At 41.1% G+C, this 25,565-nt stretch overlaps 1 protein-coding gene across 8 annotated transcripts in view; it reads right to left on the reverse strand.

Moving 5' to 3' along the window:
• celf1 (cugbp, Elav-like family member 1) overlaps positions 1-23,419 on the reverse strand; it is a 44,807-nt gene extending 21,388 nt beyond the window's left edge. For 5 of the 8 annotated variants that reach the window (XM_030724150.1, XM_030724149.1, XM_030724148.1 and 2 more), the window contains exons 1-4: positions 23,172-23,419; positions 21,459-21,584; positions 12,867-13,054; positions 6,099-6,181 (exon numbers count right to left, since the gene is read on the reverse strand). In XM_030724150.1, the coding sequence (XP_030580010.1) occupies positions 6,099-6,181; positions 12,867-13,054; positions 21,459-21,562 (375 nt within the window). In that variant the 5' untranslated portion in view covers positions 21,563-21,584; positions 23,172-23,419. The remainder of the gene's footprint in view (positions 1-6,098; positions 6,182-12,866; positions 13,055-21,458; positions 21,585-23,171) is intronic. The other 3 variants (XM_030724146.1, XM_030724147.1, XM_030724151.1) reach the window with 3 other exon arrangements.
• Between the last annotated feature and the right edge of the window lie 2,146 nt (positions 23,420-25,565).

Below are 25,565 nucleotides of genomic sequence, written 5' to 3' on the forward strand. Positions count from 1 at the left end.
GTGAGCATGTCAGAGATGTACTGGGGTGGGGGACTAATAAAAGTATTTTTAAAGTGAACTAATAAAAGTATTTTAAAGGTCATTCTCTATTGGGAGCCAATGAAGTGCCTTCAAATTTTCGTTTACCTGTAAGGACACTGGCTGCTGCATTTTGAATGAGCTAAAGTCATCCTACTGATGATCTGGAGAGTCTTGCAAATAGAGTGCTGCAATAATTTAACCTGCTTGATATGAATGTCTGGACCAATTTCTTAGTCAATTTGAGATAGGAATTTTCTAACTTTTGATAAATATTAATAAGTAGTAGAAAGCAGTTCTAGTGACCTTATTGGTCACTGGTGAGATCATGCTAGTTTTACTTTTAACTAGTTTAACTAGTAGTGACTTCATGGATTTCTTTACAATTCAAATTTTAGACATTAGAGAAAAAATTATTCATAACCATCTCAAAGATTATTCTTCATGTTTGGCTGCTTTCAGCACTGCTGGTATTTGTTTAGACTCTTTGGCTCCAGTTGATCTTTCAGAGTTAACTTCAATAGTTACTTCCTCCAAACCAGCAACATGTTTATTAGATCCCATTCCTACTAGACTGTTCAAAGAAGTCTTTCCAATTATTGATGATTCAATCTTAAAAATGATCAATCTGTCTTTATTAGTTGGCTATGTACTACAGGCCTTCAAGGTGGCTGTAATTAAACCTCTACTTAAAAAGCCATCACTTGACCCAGCTGTCTTAGCTAATTATAGGCCAATCTCCAACCTTCCTTTTCTCTCAAAGACTCTTGAAAGAGTAGTTGTAAAACAGCTAACTGATCATCTGCAGAGGAACAGTTTATTTGAAGAGTTTCAGTCAGGTTTCAGAATTCATCACAGTACAGAAACAGCATTAGTGAAGGTTACAAATTATCTTCTTACAGCCTCTGACAGTGGACTCATCTCTGTTCTTGTCCTGTTGGACCTCAGTGCAGCTTTGATACTGTTGACCATAACATTTTATTACAGAGATTAGAGCATACTATAGGTATTAAAGGTACTGCACTGCAGTGGTTTGAATCATATTTATCTAATAGACTCCAATTTGTTCATGTAAATGGGGAGTCTTCTTCACACACTAAGGTTAATTATGGAGTTCCACAGGGTTCTGTGCTAGGACCAATTCTATTTATATTATACATGCTTCCCTTAGGCAGTATTATTAGAAAGCACTGCATCAATTTTCATTGTTATGCAGATGATACTCAGCTTTATCTATCAATGAAGCCAGATGACACACATCAATTAGTTAAACTGCAGGAATATCTTAAAGACATTAAGGCCTGGATGACCTCTAATTTCCTGCTTCTAAATTCAGATCAAACCGAAATTCTTGTGCTCGGCCCCACAAATCTCAGAAACATGGTGTCTAACCAGATACTTACTCTGGATGGCATTACTTTGGCCTCCAGTAACACTGTGAGAAATCTAGGAGTCATTTTTGACCAGGATATGTCCTTCAATGCACATATTAAACAAATATATAGGACTGCTTTTTTGCATTTGCGCAATATTTCTAAAATTAGAAACATCCTTTCTCAGAGTGATGCTGAAAAGCTAATTCATGCATTTATTACTTCTAGTCTGGACTATTGTACTTCATTATTATCAGGCTGTCCTAAAAGCTCCCTGAAAAGCCTTCAGCTGATCCAAATGCTGCAGCTAGAGTACTGACAGGGACTAGAAAGAGAGAGCAGATTTCTCCCATATTGGCTTCTCTTCATTGGCTCTCTGTTAAATCTAGAACAGAATTTAAAATCCTTCTCCTCACCTACAAGGTCTTAAATAATCAGGTCCCATCTTATCTCAAAGACCTCATAGTCCCATATCACCCCAACAGAGCACTTCACACTCAGACTGCTGGCTTACTTGTGGTTCCTAGGATACTTAAGAGTAGAATGGGAGGCAGGGCCTTCAGCTTTCAGGCCCCTCTTCCGTGGAACCAGCTCCCAATTTGGGTTTGGGAGGCAGACACCCTCTCTATTTTTAAGATTAGGCTTAAAACTTTCCTTTATGATCAAGCTTATAGTTAGGACTGGATCAGAAGACCCTGAACCCTCCCTTAGTTGTGCTGCTATAGGCCTAGGGTGCTGGGGGGGGTGTCCCATAATGCACTGTTTCTTTTCATTCACCTTATTTACTTTGTTTATACTCCACTCTGCATTTAATCATTAATTGTTATTAATCTCTGGCTCTCTTCCACAGCATGTCTTTTGTCCTGTCTCTCTCCCCTCAGCCCAACCAGTCACAGCAGATGACCCCCCCTCCCTGAGCCTGGTTCTGCTGGAGGTTTCTTCCTGTTAAAGGGAGTTTTTCCTTCCCACTGTCACCAAGTTCTGCTCATAGGGGGTTGTTTTGACTGTTGGATTTTCTCTGTATTATTGTAGGGTCTTTACCCAGAATACAAAGCACCTTGAGGCGACTGTTTGTTGTGATTTGGCTCTATATAAATAGAACAAAATAGAATAGAATTACTGTCTAGAATGATACCAAGATTCCTGACTTGCTCACTTTGTTTCAGAGACAGGGGCAGTCTCTGTTGTCTTTGTCTGTTCAGTTCTGAAAAGTTTCAAGACATCCAACAGTTACAGCATGGCAGTGAACAGGAGTGGCCCTCCAATCTCATTGTACATTCTGTATAATGACAATAAAGGCATTCTATTCTATTCTACTCAGTTAATGAATTAACTGTATTGTATTGTCTGCATAAGAATGGTAGGATATTTTATGATTCTTTATGACAGTACCAAGTGGGAGCATGTAGAGTTTCAAGAGTAATGGACCAAGGACAGACCATTGAGGAACCCCTGACTGAATTTTGATTTGTGCAGATCTAAAACTGCTAATTGAAGCATAAAAACTTCTATCCTTTAAACAAGATGAGAGCTAAGCAATAACCTTACCTGTAGCATCTGACCAATATAGAATTTTGAAGACCAATACTGACACCGAAATTTGGTGATTGAAAAAAAAAAATCTTATATCTGCCAATATTCCCATCCCATTTTTTTATTCCATAGGGTTTAATATGATGTCAGCCGACACTTTGCAACTATAACAGCTTGAACTCCTTGGGGACAGCTTTCCACAAGGTTTAGGAGTGTTTATGGGAATTTTTGACCATTCTACCAGAAGTGCATTTGTGAGGTCAGACACTGATGTTGGAACAAGAATGCCTGGCTTGCAGTCTACACATTAATTCATCCCAGAAGTGTTCTATTGGCTTGAGGTAAGGACTCCGTGCAGGCCATCAAGTTATTCCACACCAAACTCACTCATTCATGTCTTTATGGACCTGCTTTGTGCACTGGTGCACAGTCATGTTGGAACAAGAAAGGCACCATCCCCAAACTGTTCCCACAAAGTTAGGAGCAGGAAATTGTCTGAAATATCTTGGTAGGCTGAAGCATGAAGAGTTCTTTTCACTGAAACTAAGGGGCCAAGCCCAACTCTTAAAAATCAAGCCCACACAATGATCCTCCCCTCCACCAAACATTACACTTGGCACAGTGCAGTCCGACAAGTATCGCTCTCCTTGCAACCACCAAACCCAGATTAGTCCATCAGATTGCCAGATGGATTGTGTGATTTGTCACTCCTGAGAACACATCTCCACTGCTCTAGAGTCCAATGGTGGCATGCTTTACACCACTGCATCCAGCGCTTTGCATTGACCATGGTGACGTAAGGCTTGGATGCAGCTGCTCAGCCATGGAAACCCATTCCATGAAGCTTGACTTTACATACCTGTGGCCATGGAACACCACAATTCAATGATTTGGATGGGTGAGTGAATACTTTTGCCAATATCATACTTTATATGTCACTGAAATTTGCATCACTTTCTCCTGTGTTTAACATTATGCATAAACTACTTCAGATTAGTTTGTCAAGAGAGGCTAACATTAGCAATGCTAGCACCAGTAGGCCTCCTTTCATGCAGGCTAATATCTACACGTGGTTACATGTCAGTTTAATCAGACACAGCCTACATGTTACAACCATTTATTGTTTTGCATCAAGGTACTGTAAACCTTTCTACCTTTTGCAGCATCGTGTGCTTACTTTCCACCTTTCTCACTTACACTGAGTAGTTGGCGAAGCATTGGCACAGACTTCACACTTTCAAGTCACTGAAGACGAAGCTAAAAAAAAAAAAAATTGACATGGGTCAACCCTGGCGAAGTCCAGCACCCACAGGAAATGAGTCCGACTTACTGCCGGCAAAACAGACAAAGCTCTTGCTGTGGTTTTACAGGGACTGAATGGCCCGCAACAACAGGCCAGACACCCCATACCCCCGCAGCACCTCCCACAGGATACCCCAATGGACGCAGTCGAATGCCTTCTCCATATCCACAAAACACATGTAGACTGGATGGGCAAACTCCCATGCCCACTCACATATCCTTGAGAGGATGGAGAGCTGGTCCAGCATTCCGTGACCAGGACAAAAATCACATTGTTCCTCATGAATCTGAAGTTTGACTAATGGACAGACCCTCATTTCTAGCACCCTGACAAAGACTTTACCAGGGAGGTGGAGGAGTGTGATCTCCCTATACTTGGAGCACACCCTACGGTCTCCTCTCTTAAAGATGGGGAACCACCACCCCATTCTGCCAATCCAGTGGCACCGCCCCAGATCTCCACGCGATGTTGCAGAATCGTTTCAACCAAGACAGCCCTACAACATCCAGATCCATCCAGGGACTATGGAGGTCCTCGAAGTATTCCTTCCACTGCCTAACTAGCCTCAGTTGAAGTCAGCAGCCTCCCACCCGCACTATTGACCATGTGAGTAGAGCACCACTTTCCCCTCCTAAGTCACTTGATGGTTTGCCAGAATCGCTTCGAGGCCATCCAAAAGTCTTTTTCAATGGCCTCACCGAACTCCTCCCACACCTGAGTTTTTGCTTTGGCCAACACCCGAACAACACCCACTTGGCCTGCCAGTACCCATCAGCTGCCTCCAAATTCCCACAGCCTAACCAAGCCCGATTGGACTCCTCCTTCAGCTTGATGTCTCCCTTCACTCCCACTCTCCACCATCTGGTTCAGGGATTACCACCACGACAGGCACCAACCACCTTGCAGCCGCAGCTCCATGCAGCAGCTTCAGCATTCGCACTCAATGTCCTCAGCCTCCCTCAGAATGCTGTCAAAGTTCTGCCGGAGGTGGGAGTTGAAGATCTTGCGGACTGGGGCCTCTGCCATGCGTTCCCTGCACACCCTCACAATACATTTAGGTGTGCCGGGTCTGTCCAGCATCCTACCCCGCCACCTGATCCAACTCACCACCAGGTGGTGATCAGTTGACAGCTCAGCTTCTCTCTTCACCCGAGTGTCCAGAACATGCAGCCACAGATCTGATGATACAATTACAAAATCAGCTGGCGCATAAGGGCAAACCACAGTCAGGACCTGTTCCCCGGCTCAAAAGCACAGGGAAGCAACCCTCTCATCTACCAGTGAAAACTCAAACGTACAGGCAGCAAGTCGAGGGATACAAAAATACCCACCCCAGCTCGCCACCTCTCACCGAGGGCAACTCCAGACCGTAACACAGTCCAGCCCCTCTCCAGGAGACTGGTTCCAGAGCTCAGGCCATGCATTGAGGTGAGCCTGACTATACCTAGCCAGTATCTCTCAACCTCGTGCACTAGCACAGGCTCCTTCCCCACCAGAGAGGTGGCATTCCATGTCCCTATAGACAGTCTCAATAGGCGGTTGCTCAGTCCGCCAGGGCCTCCGCCCTTGGCCACTACCCAACACTTTTTATTTTCTATTTAATTAAAAAAAAATTCTATTATTATTATCGGGCTGATTATGTAAGTAGAACACTACACAAAGAATCCAGAGGGTAAGAGCCTAGTGCAGCTGTGTGGACAACTGCAGAGAAAAATAGAGATGTAATAAAGATGTAAAATGAAAATCATAATAATAATAATAATATCAACCTTTTTCAGGCTCAACCAAAAACCTGATTCAAAATTTAAGTTAAAGCCTTCCATATGAACCTGCATGTGGTGGAAGGGCAGATCAAAAAGACTGTCACCTACCCCTGGCAAAATCTTCATGTTGTGCAGAGCATTCTGTGCTTCTAAGGCTGATTTGCGGCTATAGTAAGTTACAAAACAGCAACCTGCCAGAGATTGAAAAAGAGAAATATTACACAGCTGACTCACATCATACATCGTACAGAGATCATGCTTTTTTTTTTTTTTTTAGTCATTAAAAACAACGGACAGAACATTAACATGACAAACCAAAAATAAAATCAAAGACTTTTTAGAGGAGGTCAGCAGCGGCGTCACAAGCCTTTTTAAATTATTATAATAAACACAATTCATGCACTGCTTCAAATACTTTATTATTGTGAAATGAACTAAAATGTTGACTGCCTTTCTAAGTCACAATTACAGACAAACAATCTGACATAACCAAAACCAAACCAATAGTTATACTTTTCACTGCCACACCCAGTGCAGGCTTTGTAAAATAAAGAAACTCTTGTGCATTAGCACTACTCAAAAAGCTACTTGGAGTCTGATGTTCCAATTGAGGAAATAAGATTTTAAATGTGGGTTGTAGTCCCCACTGTTATAAATAAAGGCATACAAAGTCTGACTGCTGATAAACCTTTATGGGAGCTTAGAAGAAGCACTATAATTGTGCCTGAAGTTCAATTCAATTCAGTTTTATTTATATAGCACCAAATCACAAAAAAACAGTCACCTCAAGGTAGTAGTCTCCTGAATCCAAGCTGGGAGCTGGTTCCACAGAAGAGGGGCCTGAAAGCTGAAGGCTCTGCCTCCCATTCTACTCTTAAGTATCCTAGGAACCACAAGTAAGCCAGCAGTCTGAGAGTGAAGTGCTCTATTGGAGTGATATGGTACTATGAGGTCTTTGAGATAAGATGGGTCCAAATTATTCAAGACCTTGTAGGTGAGGAGGATTTTAGATTCAATTCTGGATTTAACAGGGAGCCAATGAAGAGAAGCCAATATGGGAGAAATCTGCTCTCTCTTTCTAGTCCCTGTCAGTACAAAAATTCTCTAAAGATCATTAAATCTTTGTCTACCGGGATGTTCAAAAGCACTTGTGGAACAATGTTCTGCGGACATACAGTACTGTGTAAAAGTCTTGTCATTTCTTTATATTTTGTTAGGAAAATGGGAAATAGGTGCAGTGATTTAGTGAAATATGCAAACATATGGAAATACAGTATATATGGCAAAAACAGAGTTTGTACAATTCTAATAAGTATAAAATCAATATCTGGTATGACCACATTTAATCTTGAGCACAGCCTGAACTCTGAGGCAGCTTTTTCTATCATTTCTTTAAGCAGTCTTCAGGAACAGTTCTCCAGGCTTCTTGAAGGGCATTCAAAGCTCTGCTTTGGGTGTTTCTGCCTTTTGTTCTGTTCTCTGTCAGGATGATCCCACACTTCTTTGGTACTGTTGAGCTCTGATGAGGCCAACCCATGGCTGACAGTGTTCCCATTGTGTGTTTTTCTATACAGCTGTGCTTTTACCACATTGACAGTGTGTTTGGGATCAGTCATGCTGAAAAATCAGGCTGTTGCCACACAGATGCTTTCCAGAAGGTACTGCATGGTGGATCAAAATCTGAGTTAATTATGAATGCAGAAAATTACCATCAAATTTGACAAGATCCCAACACCATTGGCTAAAATGCAGCCTGAAACATGACAGAGCCCCCACTGTTTGTTTTACTCTCACTGTTGTACCTCTCTCCTCCATACACACTAAGATGATTTGAACCAAAGATTTCAAATTTAGATTCATTATCATTCCTTGAGACATGTTACCACTTCATCAAATCACACAAGTCCAGCTCTTGTGTAATGTGGCACACGTCAGCCTTTCCTCCCTGTTTCTCTTCTTTAAGAATGGCTTCCTGACAGCCGCCCTTCCACTGAGACCATTCCTCTTCAGAGAAGAGCAGATAGATGAGCTGAAGGTCCAGATGCATCTCTCAGGTCCTTTTTCAGGTCTTTGCTGGATTTTTTCCTATTTCTTAAGAACATGACTTTTATCCACTACAAATGCCTTGTTTTTAGGCCTGCCATTTCTTCTTTTATCCTCTACTTGTCCAGTTTCCTTTGTTTTTTTTTTTGTTTTTTTTAAAGAGACACTGCAAACATTGCTGAGATATACCAAATTTTTGGCTAATAGCTCTTTAGGAATCACCTTGTTGGTACAAAAATACTACTAAAAATTGTGTTATCATTGGCAATTTTTATATATTGACAGAATTGGGAACATGTTTTTGTGACAGGCCGCTAAAGATACAATTTAAAATTGGCTCTTTGCCAAGTTGTCTGTTATGTGTAGACACAACACTGGATCATCCCTGGAGTCAGGTGTCTTTTGTTCGCTTGAAATTATTCATAGGTCAGTCTTAAGAGTAGCTCCAGATATGAACAGCATGAAATCAGCACAACTTGGGAAATCACCATTTCCAAATCTGAATATATTACATGATAACTGTGTTAGGTGACAGGAAAATAAAATTGTATACCTTATTTTCAGAGTGAGTCCTTACATGCTGAGTGAGCAACACCCACTTTTTTGGGAGGCCTGCTCACTAAAGTACCTTTACCCCTGATTCTCTAGAATCTGACTGAAGATCCCTTGGGTTTGAGAATTGCAGCTGATAGGCCGTATGGGTTATCTATGAAAAATCTGTGGGACCTTCATGCAGATCTGCAGCAGCACCACTTGGCTTCACTCCATTCATTGATTTTGATCCTGTAAGGAGGTCAGTATCTCATGTCTTCTTACAGATCCCACAGATTTCTTTATTGACATTTAATCAATACTGGATGGGTATTGCAAAACATCAAAAATAATTATGGGTATCCTCAGCAGATTAAAAAAATAAATAAATTAGGGTCAGAGGGTGTGATCACTGAACTTCAGGCCACATCCACCAAAATCTCTCAAATATACTTAAACCATATAAAGATACATCAATATGTCCTATTTCAGTTTCTATTAAAATAATGTATGGACATCCCACAATAAATGGTTCAAATCAACCCTTTTCATATTTTCACTCTTTTTCATCTGCATTTTGTACATGGAACTGCACTCTAAGTACACTGAAGATGTATCTACTCATTAACAGCTGTTGGTCTTCCTAGTATTAACATATGCAAACTTGTTGCATCACTCTCTATTTCACCTTTCTCTCATGATGAACTTGTCTGATCATGATCTTATAAAGTTGTTGGTAATCACCCAGTTTCCATAAAGTAGGCCAATTAAGACACTGTTAACATCCTGGTTCATTAGTAACAGTTATATATTGATATGAATGACAGTTAACCCACTGAAGCCATGCATTTCTTATCTGATTTTGCTATAGAAAACAGATCTTTGAGGATTTTGTGCTTTTCACAACAAACTGCTCCCAGCTCCTTCTGTAACTCTAATAGTCCTACTTCCTGGATCAGAAGCACACAGTGTACCTCAGAGATCATGTACCGTAGAAACAGAAATGTTTGTGCCTGAAATGTGTCATTTTGGCCTGTTTTCTTCACAGATTTACACACCGGACACGTTGCGTGAAAACGACATGAAATTCTGAATCTTTTCGGATTCGAGCTTTATACGCACACCGAACGAATTTTACACATCCGGTGTGTAAAGGCCTTCACTGGAAATACATGAAGTTCACACTTTCACACCTTTATTTCTGCATTTTTGTGCAAAGTTGTGATCACTGTGAAAATGTTAGACTCACAAAAGACTTCTGGGTCTACAGCATGGCTTTCCAAAAAACTAGCAGATACTAGGACATTTTGTGCAAGTTAGGTTCTTCGCTCCATATTTAGCTAAATGTATTCTGTTAGTTCAACACTTGTCAGTTCTAGAAAGAACACCTGTTTGATATGCACCGCCGCCACATACCCATACAGATTTTGTACATTACACACTACAAATAAGCATCTGTCAACAGCGAAACTATTGCATTGAAAAGGGTTGATTTGAACAATTTCTTATGTAATGCTCCTAAAAAAATTATGCAAACTAAAACTGAATTTTTTGGTAAAAACCAAAACTTTATGGCCCGTCTCCTCCGACAGGCTACAAAGATCTAGAACGACCCCTCCCACCCAGGACACTCTCTGTGGCAGGCTCAGAGTCATGCCAGTCCACACCAACAGATTAAAACACAGCTTCTTCCCTACAGCTGTGAAGAGACTGTCACAAGAAACATCTCACACACACACACACACACACACACACACACACACACACACACACACACACACACTATTATCTCCAGCAATACGGACTACTGAAATAACTGCTTGCACTTTAATGACTACGTGTTGTATTTGGCACTTACTATTTTTTTATTACAAATTGCATTTTTGATATTGTTAGTGCTATGAGATTTCACTGTAGTCTTTTATAGTCTTTTTTGTATCTAAAACAGGACATATTGACTTATCTTTATATGGTTTACGTAGTCTTAAGAATGTAAGCAGACTTTAGTGGGTGTGGCCTGAAGTTCAGCAACCACACCCTCTGACCCTACTTTCAGGACCTTTTTTTTTTTAATCTGCTGGGGATACTCATAATTCTTTTTGATGTTTTGTAATATCCATGTAGTACTGATTAAATGGCAATAAAGAAATCTGTGGGATCTGTAAGTAGATGTCCTTACAGGTCCAAAATCAATAATTGGAGTAATCCAGGTGGTGGTGCTGCAGATCTGCATGAAGGTCCCACAATTTTTTTTTTGCCAGCTGCATAAATAACCCATATAAATAACCCATGTGGCCTATCAACTACAATTCTCAAACCCATGGGATCTTCAATCAGACTCTCGATAATCAGGGTAAAGGTATTTTACTGCCTCCCACAAAGTTGGAAGGCCCACTCAACACTGGGTTAATCTGAATGGGTTAATGTGAAAATGAAGCATCGTTTTTTTTTTCACCCAACACCATTATCATGTATTTTAAACTGATTTGGAGATGGTGATTTCCCAAACATGTGCTTATCTGGAATTACTCTTAACTAACTTGAACAAAAAATAAATACACTAGTTGAAGAAAATAAATACTCCTCTGAAAATGATCAGGTCTGGATTGAAAATGAGTTTTAGAAAAATGGCCAAAGAAAAACTTAAAGACCTTCAGAAAGTCCTGAGAGCTACAAGACCGCTGTAAGAAATTTCAAGAACACCTGGCTCCTTGCAATCAAAATATAAAGAAATAAGAAGTGACTCAAGACTTTTGCACAGTACTGTAAAAATCAGAAGTTTAGCTTTTCAGCAGAAACTATTTAAAGAAAAAAATCCACACAAACATCAACAGCTCATACCAGCAGCAAACATGGAGGAGGGTTACTATACAACCTCAGGGTCTGGACAGACGTCCACGACCTGAAGTGAAGCAGAAGCTGGACAATAAAATAATGACCCAAAGCACATCGGTAAACTGACAGACTGGTCTAAAAAGAATGCTCTGGACAGCCCGACTTCGACCTCAGTGAAATGCTGTGGCATGACCTCACTGTTGTGCTAACTGCATAAGCAGTCACAAAGAATGCCCGATGCAGGTTGTTGATGCTGAAGGAGGTCCTACATGTTGCAACATTTTCAGTCTGCTCAGGCAATGTTACACAGGCAGGGAAACTATTTTTTATACTACTATTGTATTACAAGACAGAGGGGCGCATCACCGGCCTGACACTTCCAGGTGTGTCACTCCTCCTGTTGTACACCTGAAGCCAGCATTCACATTAGAGTCTGCCTTTGGTGGCAGCATCCGCCTCATCCACGACTACACAACTTGCCAAACACACTACACGACACATTCCAAACAATCTAAATGTCACAAAACTCGCTATCGATATCACTGTCCGCCTTTCACCCTGTCACCTTTCACCTGCTCCTCAGCAACCAAAAATGCCATGCATTGCTAATTTTTTAATTGGTTGATGCGGTGCATTCTTCCACCAACAGGAAACCGGATGTCTTGATTTTCTTTTTTTTTGTACTCACAAGCACTTTCTGCTAGCAAATATCCCACTGTTACCATTTACCATTACCAAATGCACATAAACATGAGGATAATATTCAAGAAATACTATGATGTAAATTATTGATCATAAGCCTGATTTTACTTGGTCTATCAACACAATTTAAAAACCGGTATACAGTTTGAAGTCTGCACGTTCGACACGAGGATGCGTTCTGCTGCTACGTCATCTTAAATCAGTGATGTCATTTGGACCCACCAGCACGTCTTTTGACTCCGGAGGGTTAAACTGGGGAATTCCCGCACTTTCAATTGTTCTTCCACACCATAAACACATATGTACACATAAACTCCCCATTTGCAGTTTTCAATAGCGTACACGAAGTGAGACCAAAAAAAGCCCTTTCTATCTTATAATTATATTATTTTCATATTAATAAAATAATATATAAATAATAATATAAAGTCAAATTAACATTTGAGAAATAAAGCTCTATCATTTTATTTTAACCAAATTCAACAAAAATAATTTCTCTGAGGTGGTCTTGAGTAACCATTAGTGTCAGACATACAGTACCAGTCAGAAGTTTGGACACACTCGCCCTATTAGTTTCAATAAATTGTGTTTGTCTATAATTGTGACAGAGTCAAAGCTCAGACACCTTTATTCTTCCCACTGTACCGTTAAATTTAAGGATTACATATCAGACTACTACAGCTTCAGAATGAATACAGTTATGCCTCTCTCATTTGGGGATTGCTGTTTGCTATTTATCTCATGAGAGTGTAACTACATGATGACCTTTGCTCTGTGGTGGATTTTGGCTGCGGTCTCGGAGGACGTTAATCTCGTAGACGGCTCCATAAGGTTCAAACAGTTCACGAAGCTGCTCCTCGGACCAGGACCGTGGAATCTGCCCAACAAACATCTTAATGGCATCAATATCCGGTTGGTCAGGGTGGTCCAGGGACCCATTCATCTTCTTCCCACTACAAAGACACGTGTGCATTAGACGGGGGCTAGAAGCAAACAAATGTAAAACATTCAACAATAGTGAACTTAATCAAAGAACATGCACAAGAATCATTTGGGAGGAAGTGGCCAAAGCCACATTTTATTTTCTCCAATTGGAGCATAAAATAAAGATTGTGTCGTCTATTAATTAATTTTGTCAATCATCACAAAAGACACACCTTTAATAGGTACACCTGTTCAATGGCTCATTAATGCAAATATTAAATCAACCAATCAGCTCAGTGCATTTGGGCATGTAGCCATGGTCAAGTCAACAGGCTGAAGTTCAAACTGAGTGTCAGAAAGGGGAAGAAAGGTGATTTAAGCGCCTTTGGTTGTTGGTGTCAGACAGGAAACTGAGGTATGCAGAGGAGCATCTCTGAACACAGATGGGCTACAGCAGCAAAAATCCACACCGGGTGCCACCCTATCAGCTAAGAACAGGAAACTGAGGCAATTCCCATGGACCCACCAACACTGGACGATAGAAGACTGGAAAAACTGCCGGGTGTGATGAGCAGATTGTTCTGGGACATTCAGATGGTAAGGCCAGAGTTTGGTGTAAGCATGAAAGTATGAATCCATCCTGCCTCGTATCAACAGTTCAGGCTAGTGGTGGTGTAAAGGTGTGGGGGATATTTTCCTGGTTTCCTCTGAACATTGAACACCACAAACTTTTTTTTGGTTTGAAATTTTATCAATAAAGCTGTTTTCACACATGAACTCTGGACAATAGAATCAGATCAGGATCTTGCTTGCAGCATGCAAACATATAGCACACAACAGGAAATAGTATAAGATGAGTTTTCACCACAAGTACTACAACGTGTCTGGTTTAGGTGAGAATTCTGCCTGAGGAGCAAGTGCAGGAGACATGATTCATTCAGCTGACTATTACCTGCACTAGTACTGCACTGCACTAAGGAGCTGTTAATGTCTGATCAACCTGCATTGGCCTTTGAAATCTCACAGCAACTTTGTCAGGTTATGTACAGAAAAGTTCGGGGCTGTCCTAGTAAGGTGTAGGCCACAACATGCAGCCATAGAGCTGCAGTACGCCAGCAGGAACAACCAAGACTGGTTTTTTTCTTTCTGCATAAATACAAATTCCAATCCTGACATCACTCTGACTCTTTTTCTCCAGGGAAGAGTTTTGCTGACACTAACAACTGAGGAATCAATGTTGTTGAAAGAGTTTGATGTCAGCTCATAAATATATGACTGAAAAATGGGATAAAGAACTACACCGAGTGTAATGCACATTAGGAATCTTGGGAAATTCAGAAAGAGCAAACAAATAAAACCTAAAAGGAGCACTTCCAGTTCTTAGGAATTTTAATATCCTGCAGCACACATGGTTATTGCTAAATGTACACTAAATTACAATTATTTCCAGCTGGCCTCTACAGTAACAAAGCATCTGGCTAGGAAGAGTTACTTACACAGGACTAGCATTTAGAGAGCAATGGTCCACCATCATCTCTGGGAGAAAATCCAACTTAAAAGAAGCCATGATGATAAAATCTGATTCTTTCTTCTTCTTTAACACAGTGAAGATAAACTCACACAGCGATCAGAGGGTAGAGGCAAACTCCAGATTGCACACTTGCTGTTAAGTCCCTGATGACTGGCGTCATAAGGCAACAATGTACAAAACCAGAGAAAAAAATAAAGCAGTCCACATGGAAAACCTGTCCATGTGAACACAAAAGCCAAAAATCGAGTTAAGGGAAGACTTGTATTTGAGGTGGAAGAAGCACACAAATGACAGAGACAGACTGGCAGGCCTTCGGGTTAGCTTTCCAGGTTCTGGGACAGGGACTAAACGCTGCATGTAGATCATGGAAACAGAGGGATGCTGGGATAACTGGGGCTACGGAGAGTAATAGCCATTTGGGTGACCACAATCAAAGTGCTGATGATCCATGGCCTTTGTGAACATTTCTCCTAGGCCAGCAGATCTGGCTGCAGCGTCAGATAAACAGGGTGTCAGATTGATGGTGATAAGGCCCAGTGGGCAGAGGGAATGAAAGGGGGAGTGAATAGTACTCCCCAGCCAGCAGCTAATCCCTGGACTAGCCACACCAAGAGTAACAATTAGGTTCCGGCCTGAGGGGGCTGTGTTTTCTCTGTTGTCTTACATGCTGCACAGGTCTGTGTGTGATTTCTGTGTGCAAAGATATAAATGAGCCAATATCAAATAACGCTTGCCTTAGCCTTTGTGCAGTCTGCGGTGCACAAACAAACTCACACACACATATAAACACTTAGGTTCACTTAGGGCCACACTGGGAAATAATCACATGAAGGGTCATACATACGTACATGCTGTCATTTAGTGTAAGAAGCATGTGCTTTAGTGCACACAAGTCCTCAACAAGTGAACAAAAGTGACTGTGAGGGGAGCATGACTACGCAAATACAATAACAAACAGCCGGGTCATTTACCGAGAATTTAAAATGATAAGCAGACCAAACAAAAATCTGCAAAAGGCCACATTTGATTTCGATGTGTTAGATAAAAACCAAAGGCAACACTAGACTACAGACGTTCCTCCACTGTCCAACAGGACAAACCGGACTCGAGGCTGTGATGCTGTGCTGCCTGTATTTTACTCATTTATGTATCCTCTCCTCTGCAGGCGCAGCTTCACCTTTCTGCACGCTTTCCCCGCCAAAGAATTTTAAAATGTTATTACTTTTATAGCAATCACCTAAATATTCAACCGACAAGAGCTGAAGATTTTTTTTTAGAACCATTCATTTTGTAAACATAGTAATAAAACACTATGATAACAGCTCACAATATGAGCGTATTACTGGGAAAGTTATCAAAGGTAAAAACAATTATTCTGCAGCAAAACATTCACCATCAGTGTTACATGAATTAATATTACTGCTGCAGATGGTTAGAGTTGAGCCCATTTAAACACTCTTTTTAGTCTATGCAAAATATTCTATAAGACTAAATGTTTGTAGTGGCTGTCCCACCAGGACCAGCACACAGGGCTACCCATTCATTTTGAAAAGTATATTTAAAATATAATAATTTTTTGAAATAGCTGAATTAAAAGGCTTGAACACGTATGACATGATTAACTGTAACTAACTACAGAGGGATTAAAAACATCAGTGAAAAATGAAGGCAGTGAAGTTCAGGTTAAACTTGGCACATCAGAGATTATTGCTCAGAGATGTTTAATCTGTTTGATTCAGATGGAAATGGCAGCAGCCGTCCTCTCGCCATCATCCAGGCTCTCCGTGCTAATGTGTTAAAACAACTATTAAAAACCTTTTCATGGTACACCAACTCTAAGTAAGAGGAAACCCATCTGACACTAAACTATAGGTCACAGAAGCTTGTTCACACTTCATAACGCTAGCATAAACTGAGCCGGAAAAACTGAGATTCAAGGAGAGAAATTGAGGTCTGTTTTTAAATTTCACTGGACAAGTAAGTACTGCTGGCCTTGGTTTCCCTGATGAAACACTGCTGTACAGCTGCAGATCATTCTGATGTCAGTTTGACAACTGTTGGTTTTTTTGTTTGTTTTTTGTATCGCAAATCTTGCCCCACAATTGAACCGCAGATAAAGGCAGTAATGGCAGGTCGCTTTCACACAGTCAAATACCACAACTCTCCTGAAGGGGCTTTGCAGAGCATGCAGTCCTCCCGGCCACTGATCAGATCACAGAGGACAAAAATACCCCAAAACCTTGGAAGAACTTCAGGAGCCAAAATTTCAGGTACAGCTGTCGATGTTTGCAAGGTATATAAGCCAAGGAGCTATTGCTTAGCACTTGCCACTGTGTGTGCATAGTTGAACAGGGCCCAAGATGACAGTATAACACTGGCATTGCATTTTTGCTGAAAGCCTTCTTGCTTCCCTAACAAAGGAAATATCCTGAATCCATCTCTGAAGCAGTTGTTGGCCTGAATCTGCAGTCTGTATCTGAGGTGGAAGGAAACGCTGAGCCTTTCTAGGTTTGTTTCCTGTTACACTGGTCCAGTTGTGTAATAACCTTTTCATTTGTTGAAAGCTGGAGTATCCTGTGCAAACAACACAATGATAACAGTGCTGTAGGGTAAGATTTTAGCAGAGGTCTCTCCAGCTGCTCGGGGGGAGTCTCACCAGACTGCCTACAGGACAGCGCTCCATTTTTTCTTCACTTCAATTTTCTGACTTCCTGATCCATCCTCTGCTTCACTGGCTGCCACAGTTATTGACTAGTCTCTTGTTTTACTTATTTCTTATGGCATATTTTTTGTGGACATAGAAAATTAAGAATATATTTCTGGAAGAGTTAAAAATCTTTCTTGTTTCAAAGTCTGAGTGGTGCAATTTTAAGTTTCTTAGGCTTAGAAGTTATTTTTGATATAGTTTGTTTTGTGTTTTTGTGTTTGAAATATTAATGTGAAAGGCTGCACAGTCTGCAGTTTTCTGTGACCTGTCTACACCAATTTTTGCCAATTCTGATCTTCTTTCTGATATCTATAACTGACAGCACATACAAACAAAAATCTGCTCTTCTTAATGTAAATTGTTATTATTCTACTTTCATGATAAAAGAAATGAATCAACTTTACAATTTACCCCAGACTGCAATCACAGGCTCTTCTCCCACTGAACCAACCCAAGATCGTGTCCTGCTGTACCCACCTTTACCGAACAGCAGCAGGTGTGACAGATTTAAAGAGCAAAACAAATGTCAGGTACTTGCATCATTTTCCAGGATGTTTTTAACTTCAGCAGATAACAGGACCCTTTTCTCTTTTCCAATCATCTCCATAGTTTTCCTCCTAACTGCCTGATCTTTTGCTCATACCGAGGCTGCTGGCTTGTGGCTGGCTCTCATCTCTGCATAGCTTTAGCTCTTTACCTTTGTTAGGGTCGTTAGAGCATCTGCGTTTCAGCGTCTGCTTAGGTTTGTTGCAATATTTTTCTTTTGCTGAGAATCTTTACTGCACTTTGTTGTCATTTGCAATAGTGCTACGTTCTCGCTTTTCTGTGTTCTCAGTTTACATACACACAAACACACACGCGACCATACACACAAGAGAAGCAGAAAAGAGAAAGATGAGCTGAAGATGACACTAATCAAGCAGACAGCAACTTGTCATCTTGCAATAAAAGTTGTCAGTGCTTTCTGAACAGTGGTTTGGACCACAGGAAGTGGGACACATGTCCAACCTGCTCACCCTCTGCTGTTAGCGTCCTCTCATTATGTTAGCTAGTCTTTATTAGCAACCAGTGTGTTCGATAAACACAGAGCAGTGTAGCTCAGTAGTTATACCCCCCCACACACACAAACACACACCCACAGCCACATCACGTGATGCACGTGCATGTCTGTCCTCGTGCGTTTCAAATTAGGCACGTTTACAACACACCCTCCTCATGAGAGCGTCTTCAAAAACATATTTAATTCCCTTAATTCTCTTATTAATGTGTGTCAAGTGTTTTGAGTTACAGGAATCCATACAGGAGTTTCCTGCATGGATTCATTATTTAATCTCTTTGATCCGGCGAGTATGGAGAATAAAGGCTGTGTGAGTATTTTGAACTATGTAAAACATGGCTGTAAAAACAGTTGGGGGTCGGCCTGCACTCAGATCAGGTCCAACAGGTAACATAATAATTCCACCAGCACGGTCTGAGCTACTGTTTGTGTTTTAAACTCCAAAGTTGCTGCATGAGCGGTGTGTGAGGTTTCCACAGGCTGAGCTGGAGTTTGAAGACCTGAATCAAAACTCTAATATCAAAGGTTTTAAAGTACACAGTAATCTGTTACTAATGGGGGATATGCTAATTCTACATAAGCCACTGCAGTGAAACACAGTCTGACGGCCTGTTAGCCTTTTTTTTTGGTGTGTGTTCATAAAATAAACTCTAACTTCAGACTGTCACAGCCGTCATTTTTCACTGTTTTTACTCACTCCAAGCTGGACACACACAGGACTCCTGACTGTGCAGTCACACAATTTGTATTACTCTCTTATTTTGTTTAAACCACTGAATAAAAATGCTTAAACTATTTTCTAACTAAGCAGCTCACTTGAAAGGACGAGCAAACCTCTACTCAAAGTCAGTCAAAGCATCAAATTTACTACGAAATGATGTAGCACAGATTGGGCCAGTTTGCATGAGTAAATTACCATAATGAACTGCAACAGTTAAAAGTATTAGCCGAAGTTAACAGCGTCACAGTTAAACCTCTGAATACTCGGTTTTATTTGACCACAGTGAAACCGGTCAGTGAAAACATTACTGCTGCAGGCTCCTTTCATCCTTTTCTAACCAAGTTGGACCCAATAAAGTCAGAACATTAAATCCCTTTGAAGCATCGCAGGTTAAGAATAGCGTTCCTCATCCTGTGTACGCCCCAATAATCAGCTAGGGTGCTACTTTGCCATGTGAGCTGTAAACTCATTTTATTGATAGAAGAAACTATAACTTCATATATCACAGATCAGTGTGTTATAACGCTTTGCTGTTTTTGCTCACTGTGAGCTCGGCACTAACAAGTGCTGGAAACCGCTTTAAATAAAGTGTGCAGTTATGACACACTTTAACCATTTTGTAAATTGAAGGAGACGTGTCCGACAGCACACTTTACTGTATGGTCCCAACTTCCACTGTACGGGATTTAAATCCAGGTCCTGACGGCTGACGTGTTCCCAAACACTCTGCAGTCATGACTAATCTGCTGCCTCGGCTCTTCTGCTCCAGCACACTACAGTTTGTGTAACACAGATTAATAGATTATGAATATTGTTACTCAATGTAAAATTGCAAAGAATTTACAGACTTAACACTTTGTAACATCAACCTGTATTTTTCAGATTTAGAGTCACCACTGATGAGCAAACAAACGATAAGCTGCACTTTATGTCTCAACACTGATGGTTTTAGTAACAGGCTGTAACAAGTTTCTTTTTGTGCCTCTACAGATTAATACATTTATCATTCAGCAAGAATCATTCAGCTAGGTTTAGGAACAGGCCCAGCACACGAGATTATTCAAAGGCTTCTGCTCTCAAAAAAGTTTTTGTTTAAACAGAAAATCTGTTAATATTCCAGACGATAAGGAGGCTTACTGCACATGACAGTCTTGGGCATCGTGTCAGGTGGAAAATGAGCACAGCCTTTTTGATATTTTCATATCAAAAATCCATCTGTTTCATTTATTTTACTGCATCAACCCAAAATTTCATTATTTAGGATGATATTCTTATATATTCAGTTTTTCTGCAGCGATGCACCCTCTGAACACCGGACTCGGATGCTTTTGGAACGAGGGTGTCCAACACAAGCGTAGCAGTGTTTTGTTGTACCTGTCGTTAAAGAGTTGCAGGGAGGGCTCCGCTCAGCTATTTGAACACTATTTTTTATTTTTCTCAGGAAATCTGGTTTCATGCATTAAAGCTTTCCTTCTTCAGTTTCTGTAAAGTCACCAGTTTCACGTGTTTACTGAGAGATTTTGTTAATACAAATTTCATAAGAGTGGACATGCAGTAACCCACACACATACATCAGGTTAGGGAGATGGGGTCAGCCTTCCACAGGGGCTGCCAGCGCACAAGAGAGGTGAAGAAGAGAGTGGAGCGGGTGATTTGTGACAGAAGGAGAGCGGCAAGAGTGAAAGTTTCCAAGATGGTACGGAGAGCTGCTGTGATGGAGGGTTTCTGGAGGCAGAGGTGCTGACAGAAAGAGGGGAGAGGTGAAGAGGTTACGATCTTCACTGGGAGGGACCAGGATCAGAAGTGAGCACATGCCAAGTTTGGAGACAGAAGTTAGAGAGGCACAGCTGAGGAGGGAGCGTGGATAATTGGAGCTGGATAATTGGAGGAAAAAAGCGGAACCTCAGAGTCGGTTCGTGGATTTGTTTTGTTTCAGATGGGCAGCAAAAATGTAACTACTTCCTAGGTCAGCCCAATGTCACACCTGTGATTCTGATGAGACAAATATCTGATACAAGCATCAGATTGTTTAATTAATTAACAAGTTATTGTCTTCTGTTTTTTTTTTCCCACGTTTTTGAAAACCTGGCTGTTTACTGTGTTTTTATTACGCTGACAAAATGAAATGCTTAATTAATTATTTTGGTGTTTATAAGTTGGCTGCCTTTGTTTATAAAGTATAAAAAAAGATGTCAGTTTACTTTGTAAGTTGTGGTCCTACCCTGACTCAGGTTTTTTGTTGTTGTTGGCGTCTTATGTATGAAAATCGATCAATCGTACGATTGTGGTTAAGCTCGCCGTACCACAGAAGTACATTAATTTATTTATAGTTTTGAGATCTGTTTTTGACACATTTTAAAACTCTCTGTAGTCTCCAAACTACCATCAAAGAACAGAATAGACTTAAAGCTCCTTACCCCCCCAGTGCCAGGCTGGAAACTTCTGAGGTAGTGAGGGGGTGTGCGGGCTGAGCACTCAGCTCTGGAGACATATACAGTGTTTCAGGGTCAAGGCTATCCATCCAAGGCCTGGTGCTACTATTGCTAACAGAAAACACACACACACACACACACACACACACACACACACACACACACACAAGGACAAGACACAAAAAAATTACAAATAACATCACAAAACATAATATTTAACAATGACACTCAACACACAAATAAATATGCTAAAGCTGAGCTGAACTGTCTTTCAATATAATTTGTTGGCTTTGGGTAAAAGAAGCATGATTTATGAATATGAGTTTTTGTAACATTTCATGTTTTCAAATATATACATATTTTGTTGTTTTAACCGATGCCACCACCACCACCACAGGTGGGATTAACAAATCCAGAGGCTGTCAGCTGGTGTGTGGTAGTCGACAACAAATAACACTAAAGTTAGCATATGGCAAATCTGCCACAGCTGTGCACAGTTGAGTGAAAGCAGTCTGAAGGAGTGGTGACAGTGACAGTCTAATATTTCCCAAACAAATTGTCTAGTAGTTCCCAGCAGAGAAGAGATGCTTCTGGACCTTCAGCTGATCCATCTGCTGTTCACTGAAGCCTCATCAGAGATGCTCTCAGTGGAAGGGCGGCTGTCAGGAAGCCGTTCTTCGGGAAGGGAAACGGGGAGGAAAGGCTGAGGTCTGCCACATTACACAAGAACTGGAGTGAAAATCAGTGGCAGCAGGTCTGATGGAGGGATGGATCCAGATTTGACATTTCTGGTTCAAATCACTGTCAGTATGGAACGAGAAGGTCAGGAGAGGCTGAACAGTCTACAACCATCTGAAAACACGCTGGAGGCTCTGCCACGGTTCAGGGCTGCATTTCAGCCAGTGGTGACTGATGCTGAGCGCATTAGTCTGATTCTGTTACAGTCACACAAACTAACCAACCCACCGAGGCAGCAACAGGTTGCGCGCTTTGCCAGGTAAAATTGCCGCTCTCTTTTGAGCACCTGAGTCTGGTAGTTTCTTATCACGATGAGCTGGCTGACGAAAAACACCCTAAAGTTAATCTAATGACTTGTTTTCAGCACTGACGGTAGGAGCATGCTGTGATGCTCCGCTCAGCACTGAGCCCTGAGGGGCCGAGACAATCCAGTGATCGGGGGTTCAGCTCCAGGCCTATTGGTCGCCTGTTTTCTAAGTAGAAAATGGGGAAAATCTAACTTGCTTTTACGGCTGGGAGGCGGTGTTAATGCCGGGAGTGCCGGCAGTAAGAGGCTTCGGAGTTTCACAGGTCCAAGTTTATTAGAAACAAACTCAGCGGCTTTCAGAGGCTCTGCGGGACCTTTAAGTCCCCTGTGACAGGCTGACTTCCGCCTTCGGTGACATCACATGCATGTGCATTTTGTACGTTTGTGTTTGTATAGAACACGCAAACCTGTCCACGAAGCAGTACTACCACACGACATCCTACAGACACACGCAGCTCACTCACACAAACCAAAGCCGGCAGGTTTCAGCGGAAAATTTTGTGTTGTCATCAAACTGCGCTTCAAGCACAACAGCTGCTTCTCCACGAAGCTTTGAGCTAAGCGGTTCAACAAGCACTTCCACGGCCGTGGAGCCGGGGGTCTGTCACGGTACTGTTTGCGACAATATACAACTTAAAACGATGACTACTTACCCGGGCTCTTTACGTCACTGTTAGTTGGATTTGTGCTTAAAAGACGAAATGTTGTTTGGATGTTTGCTTATTAAACAACAGTGTGACGTTATTAATACTGCGGCACAGGGAAAACACGCGGACTACAACACGTGTGAACAACTTGTGCTGTCACTTCATAGATGTAGCTAGAAGTCACTGTGTAAAATGGCAGTCTCCCCTGCCCAACCGTTTCCATTCAACAACTGCAAAGGGGTGCAGAGGTCCGGGGGGGCCTGGTGAGCACCAGCATTACTGGGATATTCGCTCCGGTTTGTATGTCAATGTCGTTATGTAGAGTCGTTCCTTTAAGCGGAAAGACATTTTTTATTAGCGACCTTACGTATTTCTTTCTGTGGGAAGCGGCAGTGAAAGTGCACGTGACAGTTCCCTGGATCCAAGTGTAACGTGGTACGGTCCACAGAAAGGAGCCCAGGAGGGACCGTCGGTTCCTGCTGTCCTGCAAACCTTCAGGTTTACTGGAATTGTTTTTCATGCAAACTCCTTTACGTTTTATTTGTTTGGTATTTTCAAGTGCCGGGAAAATGATAAAGTTAACAGATCTTCGTGTAATTAAAAAAAAAAAAAGTGTAAACTCTAAATATATAAAAATGACAAAATATAGTATTAAAATATAGTAAAGTTTTGTAAATAAGATGACAATAAATATTTTATTTATCCCATATTTGGAGTTGAAATAACAACAACTAGATACTGCACCTGCTGTCAGCAGCGAATAAGAGCTAAACAGATGATATGAGGGGCCGTCAGAAGCTAAAAAGTGCTCTCTGGAAATTGTAAGAAGTATTCAAACATATATATATATATATATATATATATATATATATATATATATATATATATATATATATATATATATACACACACACACACACACCATAAGTGGGCTACTAGAACAAGTGGACCTTTTTTGCACAAGTGGACCTGAAAGATAAGATCATGGCTCATCTGGAAACCTGGACCCTCCAAGGCCAATTACCAAGACTACCCTCTGTAGGTCTACTAGAAGATGTGAATACACTACGGACAGTCCCTACTTTGACCATCACTGAAACCAACCAGTGGATCCGTACCACTGCAGCAGTGATTCTTGGGATGCTTGGATATAAGATGAACAGCCACAATTAGCAGTACCCTCCATGGAAAAGAAGACTAGAGGCTAAGATCAAGGAAGCACGAAGGGAAGTTAGCCGGCTATCAGAGCCGCAGAAAGGGGTGCCCTCCGCAAAGCTAAGCCATCTTACGATTCATCACTAACTGAAGAAAATAAGAACAACCCCACGTTTCTTCTCAACACTGTAGCCAGGCTGAGAAAGAGTCAGAGCTCTGTAGAGCTGAATATCCTTTAACTTTAAGTAGTAATGACATCATGAATTTCTTCACAAATAAAATTTTAACTATTAGAGAAAAAATTCTTCATAACCTTCACACATGTTCGGATGCTTTCAGTACTGTCTGTATTTGTTTACTCTTTCTCTCCAATTGATCTTTCTGCGTTAACTTCAATAGTTACTTCCTCCAAACCATCAACATGTTTATTAAACCCCATTCCTAATAGACTGCTCAAAGAAGTCCTACCATTAATTAATACTTTGGTCTTAAATATGACCAATCTGTCTTTATTAAAAGGTAGCAGTAATTAAACCGTTACTTAAAAAACCATCACTGACCCAGCTGTCTTAGGTTATTATAGGCCAATCTCCAACCTCCCTTTTCTCTCAAAGACTCTTGAAAAAGTAGTTGTAAAACAGCTAACTGATCATCTGCAGAGGAATAGGTCACTTGAACAAGTTTGAATCATATTTATCTCATAGACTCCAGTTTGTTCATGTAAATGTGGAGTCTTCTTCACACACTAAGGTTAATTATGGAGTTCCACAGGGTTCTGTGCTGGGAGCAATTTTATTCACACTATACATGCTTCCCTTAGGCAGTATTATTAGAAAGCATTGCATACATTTTCATTGTTATGCAGATGATACTGAGCTTTATCTATCCATGAAGCCAGATGACACACATCAATTAGTTTACCCTTTAACAGATGCACCTGTTACCTGCCCGTACTCGCCATAAACAGCTGGTTAACACAGAGTGTATCACCACTGAAACGTCTGATCAAAAGCACTTTGAATTACTGTTATTATGCAACTGTTTGTCCTGTCAGAAAAACTCCAACAGTCTCTGAAACCTGAGAAATTGCACTTCACATCCAACATAGTTATTGCAGTAATTATTGCCAGAAGTTCACGTATGGCGGCACTTTTGAAGTTACTGGGCCTGTGGGTAAATAAAGGGTTAAACTGCATTTAACTGTTTTACTCTTTGGTGCAGTTGAGGATGCTATATTGATCTTTC

Source organism: Archocentrus centrarchus, unplaced genomic scaffold (genome assembly GCF_007364275.1).
Source record: "Archocentrus centrarchus isolate MPI-CPG fArcCen1 unplaced genomic scaffold, fArcCen1 scaffold_32_ctg1, whole genome shotgun sequence".
Classification (NCBI taxonomy): domain Eukaryota; kingdom Metazoa; phylum Chordata; class Actinopteri; order Cichliformes; family Cichlidae; genus Archocentrus; species Archocentrus centrarchus.